The sequence below is a fragment of the Dipodomys merriami genome, unplaced genomic scaffold, assembly GCF_024711535.1.
Source record: "Dipodomys merriami isolate MVZ:Mamm:240054 unplaced genomic scaffold, mDipMer1.0.p SCAF_146, whole genome shotgun sequence".
Classification (NCBI taxonomy): Eukaryota; Metazoa; Chordata; class Mammalia; order Rodentia; family Heteromyidae; genus Dipodomys; species Dipodomys merriami.
Genome location: NW_027202782.1, coordinates 3,002,188 through 3,015,819, shown reverse-complemented (window position 1 = coordinate 3,015,819; position 13,632 = coordinate 3,002,188). Strand labels below are relative to the sequence as shown.

Below are 13,632 nucleotides of genomic sequence, written 5' to 3'. Positions count from 1 at the left end.
AGAAAAAGTTTTGAGTGCCAGGCCTAGCAATAATATTTTATCTAAAGAGGACCAAAATTTATATAAAAAAGCAACAGTATCTCAGCACACTTTTATAAAAACTCTGCTCATAGCACTGTGTATCTCATCTTTAATCACCTGTTTATAAAGGTCTTAAGACATTGCCAGAGCTTTTCTTCTTCATTAAATTTCCCTAAGCACTTTTCATAATTTAAGACAACAAACTCCAAAATGTATGGTTGAATCTTTTCATAAATAAATCCATAAAACATTCTAACAATGCACAGCAATGCTCTATTTCTATTTCTCATGATGTAAAAATAAAACTTCAATTCGGCCTAAATAAAAACCATGAAGACAGGGGCTGGGAAGGTGGCTCAGTGGTAGAGCGCTTGCCTTGCATGCATGAGGCCCTGTGGTCAATTCCTCAGCACCACATAAGCAAAAAGAAAAAAGCCGGAAGTGGCACTGTGGCTCAAGTGGTAGAGTGCTAGCCTTGAGCTGAAGAGCTGAGGGACAGAGCCCAGGCCCAGAGTTCAGGCCCCATGACCAGACCAAAAAAAAAAAAAAAACCATGAAGGCAGTCTCAAACATCCATTGTACAATGAGGAAGCCCAAACTGGTTTTGGGCAAAAAAGGGTATTATTCTTGAAACACTAGTAATTTCCATTTAGAGGATACCAAACCACTGTGGATTAAGACACATACACTCCCATGCTGGAGACTGAACCCAAGGCCTTATGTATGCAAGTGCTCTAGCATTGAGCTACATTCCCAGGCCTGTACCACGACCTTCATCATTTCAAGCAGCCAAGTTTACCTGGTAAGCATTTTACTGACTTCTGAAAATAGGGAAGGAAAGCAGACACTAACCACAGTCAAAATTCAACTAAGATAGCCATCCAAACATGAAATTTCTAACTGTAAAATGTATCACCAAAAAATTTTTTTTATTTTTAAGCTTCAGTTTTCTTTCTCCCAGAGAGGCACAGCACTTTTCTCTAAAAATATACTCATTGGGACATTGATAATTAATGCATGTAAGGTGGCATTATACTCCCAGACCAAATGATCTAGACAGCTACTAGGAAAAAGATCTTATCGTTAGAAATGTATCACAAGATGTTAGTTCTCGATGTGTATGAAGACTATTTTTAATGGCTGAAATAGCAGAATGTTAAGGCAACATCAATCAGAAAGCAGGGTATTTTAAAACACTAAGCCCTATCTCCTGCATGGCAAAACAAATGTGTTAAGACACTACTAAAAGCCAATACAAAAACTTTTCAAAATAACCTGCTGAGCTTGACTTTGCAGTTTAATCTTTTACATTTTGATGGCAGTGAGAAAAGAATACAGGCAGAAATTTCCTTGGCAAAAATTCAACACTTGATTTACTCACAAGGCTTACAGAAAGGAAGAAAAAGTTTTCTTGTTTGTCAACCATCCTTTTTAATATTCTACTTTCATACTATCCCCAGGTTATGCCTGAAAATGATGGCTAACTTGGATATAGAAAATATCAAGGGTCACCTCTGGAAAAATCACAAACAAGACAATGAACTTCTTAATCAGAACATCAACAGTCAGAATAAGAAAAGGATTTTACCAAGAGACTAACATTGACACTTTTAACAAAACTGAAATACAACAAATTACAGAGCAAATCCACTAAAATGACAAAGAAAATTCTGTCCATGTAAAGGTTGGTTTAACCCCCAAGAATATCTTCAATTCTGATACTCACATCACACAACTAGTTAAGAAAATAAAGCGCAGTGTTTAGCAACTGGGCATCCTAACTACAGTGAGAGGCACTCTGTGCACACTCCTCCCTGGCAACAGCCAGATCAGCAAGGCCCGAAGCAGGGAAAAACCTCTTATTTTTCAGCACAGGCAGCCGCTGTCTCCTTGTTGAAGCCCCGAATGGAGAGGTCATAGACCACCTCCTCTACTTTCTTCACGTCATACTTCAAGCCATCATAGCGCTTCCTCAGCGAGTCATTTTTCAGGTTGAGAAGGCGGAACCCAGAATCCAGCTCATTGATGAAAGTGGAGATGTGCAGGGGCCGGGAGTAATCTCCAGCAGTCACACTGTTGACAGACAGCCTTGACTGAAAAATGGAAGAGAAAAGAGTTCATTATGACATGGTTCCTCCTTTGCCCGTCTTGTCCTGAGTCACACAACTAGAAGAACCCCAGATCTAGACAGCCACACTGACATTAGCTGTTTAGAATATATGAAAGCACAGACAAAAAATACAACTGCTCTAAAAATAAAATAAACCCCCCCAGAAATGAGATAATGTCTCCTATTACAAGTTTAATATAATTACCATCATCTAAAATATCTCGTGTTAAATTGGTTATTGTGCAATAAAATGTGCTAAATTAAGCAAGTGACAAATTTAGAGATTAGCTAATGTACAGAGGAAAGAAATGAAATGTCAGGCAGACACAACATTTTTGCCATCTCTTCAAGCCTAAGCCAAATGAACACAGTTCTAGAGCCCACTTACTGAGTGATAACCCCAGTCACCCAGTCTGGTGCTAATCAGACAGTGATGAGACAGGATAAAAAGCTAAATGAAAGCTGGGTGCTCGTGGCTCATGCCTGTAATCCTAGCTACTCAGGAGGCTGAGATCTGAGGATCGTGGTTCTTCAAAGCCAGCCCAGGCAGGAAAGTCCATGAGACTCTCATCTCCAATTAACCATCAAAAAACCAGAAGTGGCACTGTAGCTCAAGTGATAGAGCACTCACCTTGAGCTGAAGAGCTCAGGGACAGCACCCAGGCCCAGAGTTCAAGACCCACAACCAACAAAAAGAAGCTAAATGAAGTCAACACAGCATCATCTTGGAGAACAGTTAAAATTAAGCCCAAGATGCAACTCCAAACTCCCCTTGTCCATAAGATCCTCCCATTCTTCTAGATTCCCCTCAACCACACATTCAGTGCATTCCCAACACATGGTCACACACCAAGCACTAATATGGACAAGGTGTTGGACTGCAGTTCACTGGGCAGTTATTTCCAAGCCTGAGGGGCGCGCAGTACAGTGTGCAGTGAGCCCCAGTATTCATTCTCCCAATCTTCCTTAGTGAGAATCCCTGATGTTACACACACATCATGCACACATACCCCAACAACCCCACACTTGCCTCTGACTTTAACAAGGCACTAGAACTGTTTTTGAGTTTAACTGCAGGAATGAAATCCAGAGTCATATGCATGCTAAGGAAGCACTCTACCACCCACTTACCCCGCAAGCCCACAGCTTTACTAAACACAAGTTGTGTGTACCATTTCAAACAAAAGTCAGGAGTACAAACTTTTCTCTATTCCTTCCTCCTATCAGCTAGAATGAAGATAAGAATGGCTTTAGCAGAAGCAACAGAGCTGTATCAGCTCTGGGCTGCTCAAAACTTTCTTAAAAAGACAACTAGTAGACATGGTCACTTCTGTCACTACTCAAACCCTCTTCACAGCTTTTTTTCTATAGAATTGCTCTTAATAGGACAATTTTCTGAGAGATTAAGACAATAAATGAATAACTTACACAGTTAATTTATTCCCTAAAACTATTATGAATTAACAGTTACAAGGAATGTAAGTCTTGCCACAATTCTAAGAGACGTTATCATCTCTTAAAATTCACACAATAGGGGCTGGGAAGGTAGCTCAGTGGTAGAGCGCTTGCCTTGCATGCTCGAGGCCCTGGGTTCGATTCCTCAGCACCACATAAGCAAAAAGAAAAAAGCTGGAAGTGGCGCTGTGGCTCAAGTGGTAGAGTGCTAGCCTTGAGCTGAAGAGCTGAGGGACAGTGCCCAGGCCCAGAGTTCAAGCCCCACGACCAGACCAAAAAAAAAAAAAAAAAAAAAATTCACACAATATTTGGGTGCCAATGGCTTGCCCCCACAATTCTAGCTGAGAGGAGGCTAAGACCTGGAGGATCAAGGTTTGAAGCCAGCCTGGGTAGAAAAGTCCAAGATTCTGTCTCTAACTAGCAAAATGCCAGACTGGAGGCATGTATCAAGTGGCAGAACACCAGCTGTGAGCAAGCAAGCTGAGTGAGCTAGGGGCCCTAAGTTCCAGGCTTGGTATTGGTGTGTGCACGCACACACACATCATACATTATAAAAAGGTGAATATGATTGCATTACATAATATACATGCATAGAACTACCATAATGAAACCCATTAACTTGGCACACTAGTAAACATTCATAGCTACTGCCCTGTCTCAATTCATACTTCTTTGATGCCTAGCAAGCTATGACACATAGTGTAGTCCCTGACTACCTGATGATGGATGGCTTAGAAAAGTAAAGGAGCCAGGCACCAGTGGCTCATACCTATAATCCTAGTTGCTCAGGAGGCTGAGATTTGAGGATCACAGTTCAAAGCCAGTCCAGGCAGGAAAGTCCTTAAGACTCTTACCTACAATTAACCACCAGAAAACAGAAGTGGTGCTGTGGCTCAAAGTGGTAGAGCATTAAGTGAAAAGGCTAAGGGACAGTGCCCAGGCCCCATGTTCAAACCCCACAATTGACAGAGAGAGACAGAGAGACAGACACAAAGAGAGAGAGAGAGAGAGAGAGAGACAGAGACAGACAGAAAGAGAACTTGGTGAGTTTTGGCACCCATGTCAAAATCTGAGAGTGAAGCAGGAAGATCAGAAAAGCAACTAGCAAATTACCAAGCTTCTAGCCAAGCACCAATAGCTCATTCCTATAATCCTAACTACTCAGGAGGCTTAGATCTGAAGACCTCAGTCTGAAGTCAGCATGGGAAAGATTTTATTCTCCAAAATAACTAACAAGAAGCAGTTATGGACCACATGGCAGGCTCCAGCCAAGCAAGCAAACTGAGCAAGTATGAAGCTCTAAGTTCAAACTGTGATACTGGCAATTCACTTCTTACCAATTCACTAGCGAGAATTAAAACTCCTGAGAGATAATCTTCAACATCCAGATGAAATCCTTTCTCCCGATCTGGCTCAACTAAAAAGTAACAAAATAAGACAATCATGATATGAATGTACCTAAAACCCAAAAATTAATAAGACAATTATGATATGAATGTAACTAAAACCCAAAAATATATATAACACAATATAAATAAATGCACATTTAACTTTTTTCAAAAAGTGAAGGGCAATCTTTCCTGGAGGCTGAAGCTGTTTCACATCCTTGACAAGTAGGCCTCACTCAATTTTTCTTGCTCTTGGGTTCAATTTTTTTCTCATCTCTCAAAATCAAGAATGACAAGTAGTTATAGCAGAACTATTACAAGACACAAGCTGAAGCTTTCAAGAGAAATCAGCTATCTGCAATTGACTTGGACTGGTCCATACAGATGAACACACAAGAAGACAGCAAATGCAGCAGGACACAGTGGGATGTTCACAGGGGTTCACTGTAAAATTCTTCCCACTTTCCTCTAAAAATGGCCAAAGAGAATTTTTAGTTTTTGTATTTCTGAGAAACAAGCTTTCTGTATGATTTTTCATTGTAATAAACAAAAAGCTGAGGCCATAGCTGTTCCCACCAAAACCCATGCAAATGTACCTCATCCTACAACCCCACCAAAGAAACACTTACTGCCAAGAATTTCTGTAACCGCTTCTCGAGTAACTAGTGTTTCTGTTTCCAAATACACAACAAACGCTGCCAGGAAGACCAAGCGCTGCAGCACAAACCTCCAGTGCTCGTGAAACCTGCAAGAGAGGAAGCTCATCAGAAGAGCACAGGCATGTCCGCGCAGCTTACAAATGAAGTTCTCTAAAAAAAAAAATATGCATCCGGGTGCCAGTGGCTCATGCCTGTAATCCTAGCTACTCAGGAGGCTGAGATTCTGAGGAACATGGCTCAAAGCCAGCCCAGGCAGGAAAAGTCCATGAAACTCTTATCTCTAAAAAACCATTCAGAAAACCAGAAGTGGTGCTGTGGCTCAAGTTGGTAGAGTGCTAGCCTTGAGCTGAAGATCTGAGGGATAATGCCCAGGCCCAGAGTGCAAACCCCACAACCAACAAAAAAAAGAAAGATTTTGGGGTAACAGGCAATTGTGAAGAACTGTTCAATATGAACAATGATACTGCTCTGATAAAATTAAAACTTGAAATTAAAAATAAATAAGAAGCCAGGCAGCAAAGAACATCCCTGTAATACCAGCTATTTGGGTGGCAGAGATAGGAAGGACCACAGTTTGAGCTAGTCTAGCTAAAAAGTTAGAGAGAACTCAACAAACAAGTTGGGCATGGTGGTGCACACCTGTAATCCAAGCTATGCAGGAGGCATAGGTAGAAGGATCATAGTCTGAGACCACCCTGCAAAAACACAAGACCATATATGAAAATAACTAAAGCAAAAAGGGCTGAGGATGTGGCTCATAGGATAGATACCTGTCTAGCAAGTATAAGGCCCTTAGTTCAAACCTCTATATTACTTTTTTAAAAAGATTAAGTATAAGCATACATCAGCTTCAACATCTAGTTTATTTGTACCTTTTTGAATGATGAATCATAATCTTACAAAATTACTTTTTATAATCACTAATCAAAAGACATAAAAATTCAAGATTCTGTCATGCTGTGGGATACAACTGTAATCCCAGCAATCCAGAGACTGAGAGGCAAACAGGAAAAACACTTCAGCTCCTGGGTTCAAGACTAGCCTGCCAAAATAGTTAAGACTCTATCACCAAGTAACAAAAGAAATTCTCCGACTACTGACCTAAACTCATGACAAAGGTGTAAGAATATTCATGCTATGCCTCAGATTTTCGTTTTTTGTTTTTTGTTTTTTTTTAGATGAGCCACAGTGCTACTTCCAGCTTTTTCTGTGTATGTGGTACTGAGGAATCGAACCCAGGGCTTCATGCTTGCTAGACAAGCACTCTACCACTGAGCCGCATGCCCAGCCCTCTGCCTCAGATTTTCCAGTGTGGCTACAAACTCAAAGGACTTTTCTGCAGGACATGGTTACACACACCTGGAAGCCTTGGTACAAAGACCCTGCCTCACAAAAAAAAAAAGTTTCTCAAAATAATGCAAGTCAGTCAGGCAAAACTTTGAGGATCCAGTGTCCAGAGCAGAAGGCTCTGAAGAGCAGTTTACTGACTTATTTCTCTAAGCTTTGATGATCACTTACTGTGACTACCTTAAAGCAAAGTCAACAAAAAAAGGGGAGCTAAGACTTTGAGAAAGGCCACCTTCACATATTCTTCTCTAATTTTTCTTTTAACAATTCTTTTTTTTTTTTTTTCAGGTAAGGGGTAGGTTTATTCAGTAGACCTGCTGGGACCAGGCAAGGTTGGCACTCCACATGGCTGGGAAAGGCCTAGGAAAGAGAGAGAAAAGAGCTTGAGAAGAGCTAGACAAGAGCATAGAGAGAGCAGAGAGAGCTAGAAAAGAGCAACGAGAGAACAGAGAGGAGAGAGAGAGAGCAGAGAGAGAGAGCAGAGAGCAGAGAGAGAGCCGAGAGCAGAGAGAGCAGGGAGAGCTAGAAAAGAACAGAGAGAGAGCTAACAATTCTTTACAATATAAATGCAACCCTGGACTAGGAATGTGGCTTAGTGGTAGAGTGCTTGTCTAGCAAGCATGAAGCCCTGGGTTCGATTCCTCAGTATCACATACACAGAAAAAGCTGGAAGTCCCGAGGAAAGGTAGCCTCCCTCAGCCCCGGAGACAATCAGACACAGGGGGGAGCCAATTCAAGCAGGTATAAAAACTCTTTTATTAACCAAGAGCAGCCCTTTTTAAAGCCAAAAAGGGCAGGTGGCATGGCAGGGGAGGAAGAGGAACCAATCACTGTCAAGGTCACACCCTATCATGCACCTAAGCTTTCACAGGCTGGTTACACACTGAAGGTAAGGTGAATTGGGTTCTACCCACTCTACTCTCTCTCAGCGCCATCTTTGCTGCCCATGTGCTCTACAGTAAATTGGGCTCTGCCCACTCAACTCCCTCTCAGCGCCATCTTTGCTGCCCATGTGCTCTACACTTGCCTAGCATGCATGAAGCCCTGGGTTCAATTCCACATAAACAGAAAAAGCCAGAAGGGGCGCTGTGACTCAAATGGTAGAGTGCTAGCAAAAAAAGAAGCTCAAGGACAGTATCCAACCCCTGAGTTCAAGCCCCAAAACTGGAAAAAAAAAAAAAAAATTAAAATAATAAATGCAACCCTGACCTCAGAGGCAATGGCCATCAATGGTTTCCCTAGCCTGATTAACTCTGTTACAGGTCATACTTTACACTATTACCTACTAACTAGGTATGTCTTAAGAGAACATGTTTCAGAAGTGGCGCTATGCAAGTGGTAGAGCACTCGCCTTGCACTGAAGAGCTGAGGGATAGCACCCAGGCCCAGAGATCAAGCCCCATAACCGACAAAAAAGAGAGAGAAAGAGAGAGAGAGAGAGAGAGAAAGACCATGTTTCTTAGTAAAAGTTCTTGATTGTTATCAGAATTCATCAACACTCAGATGTAATTTCTCCAAGTTAAATGTACTGCCACTTAAACCTGTAACTAACAGCCTAAGTATAGTTCATCCAACTGCACAGGAAACTCAAATATATTTTGCCTTTCATTAATGAGGTATTTTCTTAATTACTTCTCCACTACAAAAGTAATGCATTTTCCTTAGAAAACATTTTTTTAAGTATCAATTTTCTTCCTCAGTGGCTTTTTTTTTCTTTTATATGGTAGGATTTTTACTTAGCCATATTCAATTATCAATGCCTGTAAGTTCTCTGTTACCTCTTTACCTAATATTATAAGACAGTGCCATTGTCCTTACAAACCTGTAATACTGTTCAGCAGGGAACTTGGTCTTCAGAGACGTTAGATGTGTTTTTACTGTACCAAAATGTTCTCGGGCTTTCAAACACCTCTTTGGAACTGATCACAAAAGACAATCAAATACAATCATGAAAAAACAAAATTTCAAATACAGTTCTTACTTAATAATTTATATAGTCCCACCTAGAAATTAACTTTTTTTTAATCCCATATCCAAAAGTCTCTGTCTTTCAATCTAGTTCTCAAAATATCACATCTAGTTTCCTTACTGATTAACATTCTGAAAAATAAAAACTTGCTAAAAAGGGAATGTTTTAGGAAACATGTTGGTACTCTGCAAAGTATCATAGCACAATAACCCCAAGAGGCTATTCATCAGCTGTTCATTCCTATTCAGTACCAGAGGAGAAAACTACAGGTAAATTACTTAGAGCACCCATATCTGGTCAAAAAAGCAATCACCCGTGATTCTCAATCAGGATGACCAAGTTGGTCATGTCACTCACTGTGTAAATCACTTACCTGATACCTGTAAATCTCCATTACTTTATTACTCTCCAACTGAAAATAATTTCAGCTCTTTCAGCTATGCTGGCCACACCTCTCCAACACAGGTTTCCCTGTCTAACCTTAACATATCTGATTTTCATTCAACAGGCCAACACAATAATATGAGAATATTTTAAAGTGTTCACCTCATGTTTTCAAACACATACAAAAAGATATCCAGGCAAGTGCTAATGTCTCACGCCTATAATCCTAGCTACTCAGGAAGCTGAGATCTGAGGATCATGATTCAAAGCCAGCCTGGGCAGGAAAATCTGTGAGACTCTTCTCTAATTAACCACCAAAAAACTGGAAATGGCACCGTGGCTCAAGTGCTAAGAGCATGAGCCTTAAGAAAAAAGAACTCAGGTACAGTGCCCAGGACCCAACCAAAAACAACAACATTTAGTCACTGAAATTGTGAACACACACACACACACACACACACACACACACACACACACACACACACACACACACACACACACACACACACACACACAGGGCATAGTAGCATATGCCTGGAATCCCAGCATTTCAGGAGGGCAGCTTGAGCCCAGGTAAAGATTCCATCTCAAAAACAAAATAATACACATACCAAATAAAAGTTGCTAGGTATACAACTAAAAAAAAAAAAAAAAAAACTGTCTGGCACCAGTGGCTCATGCTTGTAATCCTAGTTACTTCTAGCTACTCAGTAGGCTGAGATCTGTGCAGTTAGAAGCCATCCCAAGCAGGAAAACTGGCAAGCCTCTTATCTCCAATAAACTACTAAAAAGCCAGACACAGAGCTATAGCTCAAGCGGTAGAGTGCTAGCCTTGAGCAAAGAAAGTTCAAGGACAGTGCATAGGCCCTGAGTGCAAGCCCTAAGACCAGTATGTGGGCACATGCGCATGCACGGGCGCACATACACACACATGCACATATAAATGCATACATCCATGCATGCATGCATACACACACACTATCATTGCTATCAGAATTCTATCACAATAGAAAATATTCCTATTCAAACCACATAACTACTACAAATCTATAAAATGATCAAATATACTCCAATTTTAACACACGATAAAGCATAATGGATATTAATAAAATAATACAAGCAAGGTATATCTGCTGTATGTAAACAAACTCTCTGAATGAAAGTTTGCTAAAATGAATAAAAATTTTCAAAGTCCAAACAAACAACTTACTGTCCTGAAATCCAGCTCCCTGGTGGACCCCTTGCAGCAGAGTTAATATCTCTCGAGCTGTTTGCTCTAAGCTCTGTACAACTTTTCGGATTTCCTAGAATTAAAATTTACAATCAGATAAACTCAGTGAAATTATCACAGACTCATATTTAACACACTAAAAAGCATTCAAAACAGTAATGGTCTTCACAAGAAGCGACCCACTATAACCAGGTTTGAATCCCAATTTTTCTGTTTACTTGCTTAGTGAGACTTTTAGGAGTCACTGAAAAAGATCCCTCAAGCCAGGTACCAGTGATTCACACCTGTAATCCCAGCCACTCAGGAGACTGAGATTTCAGGATCATGAAACCCACCCAGGCAAAGTCCCATGATATTCTTCCCTCCAATAACTTACTCAAAAAAAAGAAGTGGTGCACTATGGCTCAAAGTGGTAGAGCACTAGCCCTGAACAAAAGAGCTCAGGGACAGCGACCAGGCCGAGTTCCAGACCCACAACCAACCAATCAATCAATCAATCAATATAACTTCCATTCTTCAGACAGCTACAAAAGGATAACAATCACAATCACTCATCTCCTTCCAATACCTAACTAGGACACTGTAAATATAGTCTGTAAAATGAAAACTTGACTGTAAATACAAGGATTAAATAATTTTCACTAATTCATTTTACAAATACTAAGCACATCGATGTGCTAAGTACTGTATAAATTCTGGGGACCACACAGCAAGCCCCTTCACTCTAGCAACTTACCTAAGAATGAAGAAGACATTAAAAAGAAAATATGCTAGAGAAGTTATTTAGATTGTAAGGTCAAGGAGACACACATACCAAGCACGGTGGTGTCTGCCTGTAATCCCCGAAGGAAGATCTAGAATTTGAAGCCAAGGGGAATGGGAGAGAGAAAAGGGGAGAAAGAGGAAAAGAGAGAGAGAGGGAGAGAAGGAGAGAGGGGTAAAGGGGAGGAGGAGAGGAAGGAGGAGTAGGAGAGGAAGGAGGAAGAGAGGGAGGAGAGGGAGGGAATGAGGGACAGAGTAAGGGTGACTGGACAAGAGAAAGACTAATACAAGCTAATCAGGAAAAAGGAAAGAAATAAATTTCAATAAAAGCAAAGTATGTAGGACAATGAAAAGGTAAATAATTTTTTAAAGGTAGGGGGAAGAAACCATTTGGGGCAGCAAAGCAATGAAAAGGAGATAAGCTGAACATAACATTCACGTAAAGAAAACAGTACAAAAGGAGATCGGAGAGAGACCTCTTCTGTGTAAGAAGGAGGAAAGTGTTTTCAAAATGTTTTAAAAAGCGTATGCTTTTTAAGACATGACCAATGAGTAAAAGCAAAGGTGCCTGGCTAAGTCCCAGGCCCTAACCCAGCAAATGCGAGAGAGGGAGGGAAGCTGTCAGTCAAACGAGGCATGGCGCTAGTGGCTGTCGCCTAACAATCCTAGCTACTCAGGGAACCGAGTTTTGCGGTTCGAGGCCAGCTCAGGCAGCCAAGTCTGACCTCCAATAAGCTACCAAAAGCCCAGAAGTGAAGCAGTGGCTCAAGTGGTAGAGTGCGAGCCGTGAGCAAACGTAGCTCAAGTATAGCGCCCAGATCCTGAGTGAAAGACGCTCAGGGCTGGCGCCCAGGCTCTGAGTTCAAGCCCCATGACCAGCACCAAAAAGAAAAAGCCGGTGATGCCGAAACCCGGAACGCGGGATCCGCACCAAGCACCAGAGCACCAGAAACGGAGGCCGGAGGCGGGAGGAGGCCTAGCCTGAGTGGAGGGGGAGCTGCCCGCCCTCGAACGTGCCCCGCCGCCCGAAGCCGTGCAGCGGAGGGGGTCCAGGCAACGCTGGCCGGCGAGACCAGGGCCGGGGCCGGGGCCGGGGCCGGAGCCGGGGCTGGGGCTGGGGCTGGAGCCGGGGCCGGGGCCGGGGCCGGGGCCGGGGCCGAGGCTGGGGCGGGGCTGGGGCCGGGGCCGGGGCCGGGGCCGGGGCTGGGGTCGGGGCTGGGTCTGGGGCTGGAGCCGGGGCTGGGGCCGCGGCCGGGGATGGGGTGGGGGAGAGGGATGGAGAAAGGAACTCGCCTCTCGGATGTCCTGTTCCGCAGCCAGAAAGCCCTGCAGCTCCACGAAGATCTCGCTCACAGACATGGCGCCGGCTGCACAAACCAGTGGAGCAGCGCTGACCGCCGAAGTATTATTGTCCCGCAGACAAGATGCAGGCGATCTCCACACACACCCGCGCCGTCGCCGCCGCGCTCACCCCCCCTTTACGCCACGGCTGTCGCCGGGGTCCTCCAAGGCCCACGGCGCGCCGGAGCCCGGGCTGCCCGCCGACCTGCCTGAGGCGAGGGGAAGGGGAGTGGGCGGGACTTCCGTTTGGGGCCTTCAATAGTGAAAGGGTTATGGGAGCGCGTGTCCTGGGAGAGGTGGGGGCCTGTCCTCCTGACGTGTGTGTGTATGTGTGTGTGTGTGTGTGTGTGTGTGTGTGTTGCTTGTCCTCCTGAAGGGTGGGTGTGAAGGGGGGTGTACGTGTAGTGCCTGTCCTCCTGACGGGGGTGGGGGGGCGGGGTGCCTGTCCTCCTGACAGGTGTGTGTGTGTGTGTGTGTGTGTGTGTGTGTGTGGTGCCTGTCCTGACAGGTGTGTGTGTGTGTGTGTGTGTGTGTGTGGTGCCTGTCCTGACAGGGGTGTGTGTGTGTGTGTGTGTGTGTGTGTGTGTGGTGCCTGTCCTGACAGGGGTGTGTGTGTGTGTGTGTGTGTGTGTGGTGCCTGTCCTAACGGGGGTGGGTGGGGGTGTGGGGGTGTGGTGCCTGTCCTCCTGAGGGGGGGACAGGCACCTAAAGCTGGAACTCTGGGTGCTGTCCTTGTGCTTTCTTTGTTCCAAAGTCTACCGCTCTTCCAATTGAGCCACAGCTACAGCTTCACTAATGGCTTTTGGTAGTTTTATTGTAGTAGATAAGAGGCTCACCGATTTTCCTGCCTGGGTTGGCCTCGAAATTTGATCCTCAGATCTCAACCTCCTGAGTAGCTAGGATTACCAGCATTATTCTAAGTTAGTTCTTTATTTCTTTTCTGTCATGGGGTCTGAACTCTGGGC

The 13,632-nt window shown here is 43.5% G+C and overlaps 1 protein-coding gene across 2 annotated transcripts; it reads right to left on the bottom strand.

The window, feature by feature from the left end:
- Positions 1–1,300: 1,300 nt before the first annotated feature.
- Positions 1,301–12,876, bottom strand: Tsn (translin). Of its 2 annotated transcripts, XM_070021891.1 has the most exons (6): positions 12,620–12,867; positions 10,544–10,637; positions 8,803–8,899; positions 5,604–5,719; positions 4,924–5,003; positions 1,301–2,114 (listed from the first exon to the last, which is right to left on the bottom strand). In XM_070021891.1, the coding sequence occupies exons 1-6, from the start codon at positions 12,683–12,685 to the stop codon at positions 1,881–1,883; spliced, it is 687 nt and encodes a 228-aa protein (XP_069877992.1). In that variant the 5' UTR covers positions 12,686–12,867; the 3' UTR covers positions 1,301–1,880. The 2 variants fall into 2 exon arrangements, with proteins under 2 accessions (XP_069877992.1, XP_069877993.1); XM_070021892.1 differs by lacking the exon at positions 4,924–5,003 and having other exon boundaries at positions 1,943–2,114; positions 12,620–12,876.
- Positions 12,877–13,632: the final 756 nt, after the last annotated feature.

Bases quoted from the DNA above. Each gene is read 5' to 3' on its own strand.
- Tsn (XM_070021891.1), bottom strand. From the start codon at position 12,685: ATGTCTGTGAGCGAGATCTTCGTGGAGCTGCAGGGCTTTCTGGCTGCG. The intron at 8,900-10,543 runs GTAAGTTGTTTG...TTTTGTGATCAG, and splicing joins GGGAGCTGGATTTCAGGACA to TTCCAAAGAGGTGTTTGAAA. The intron at 2,115-4,923 runs GTAAGAAGTGAA...TCCATTTTTCAG, and splicing joins TAATTCTCGCTAGTGAATTG to TCAAGGCTGTCTGTCAACAG.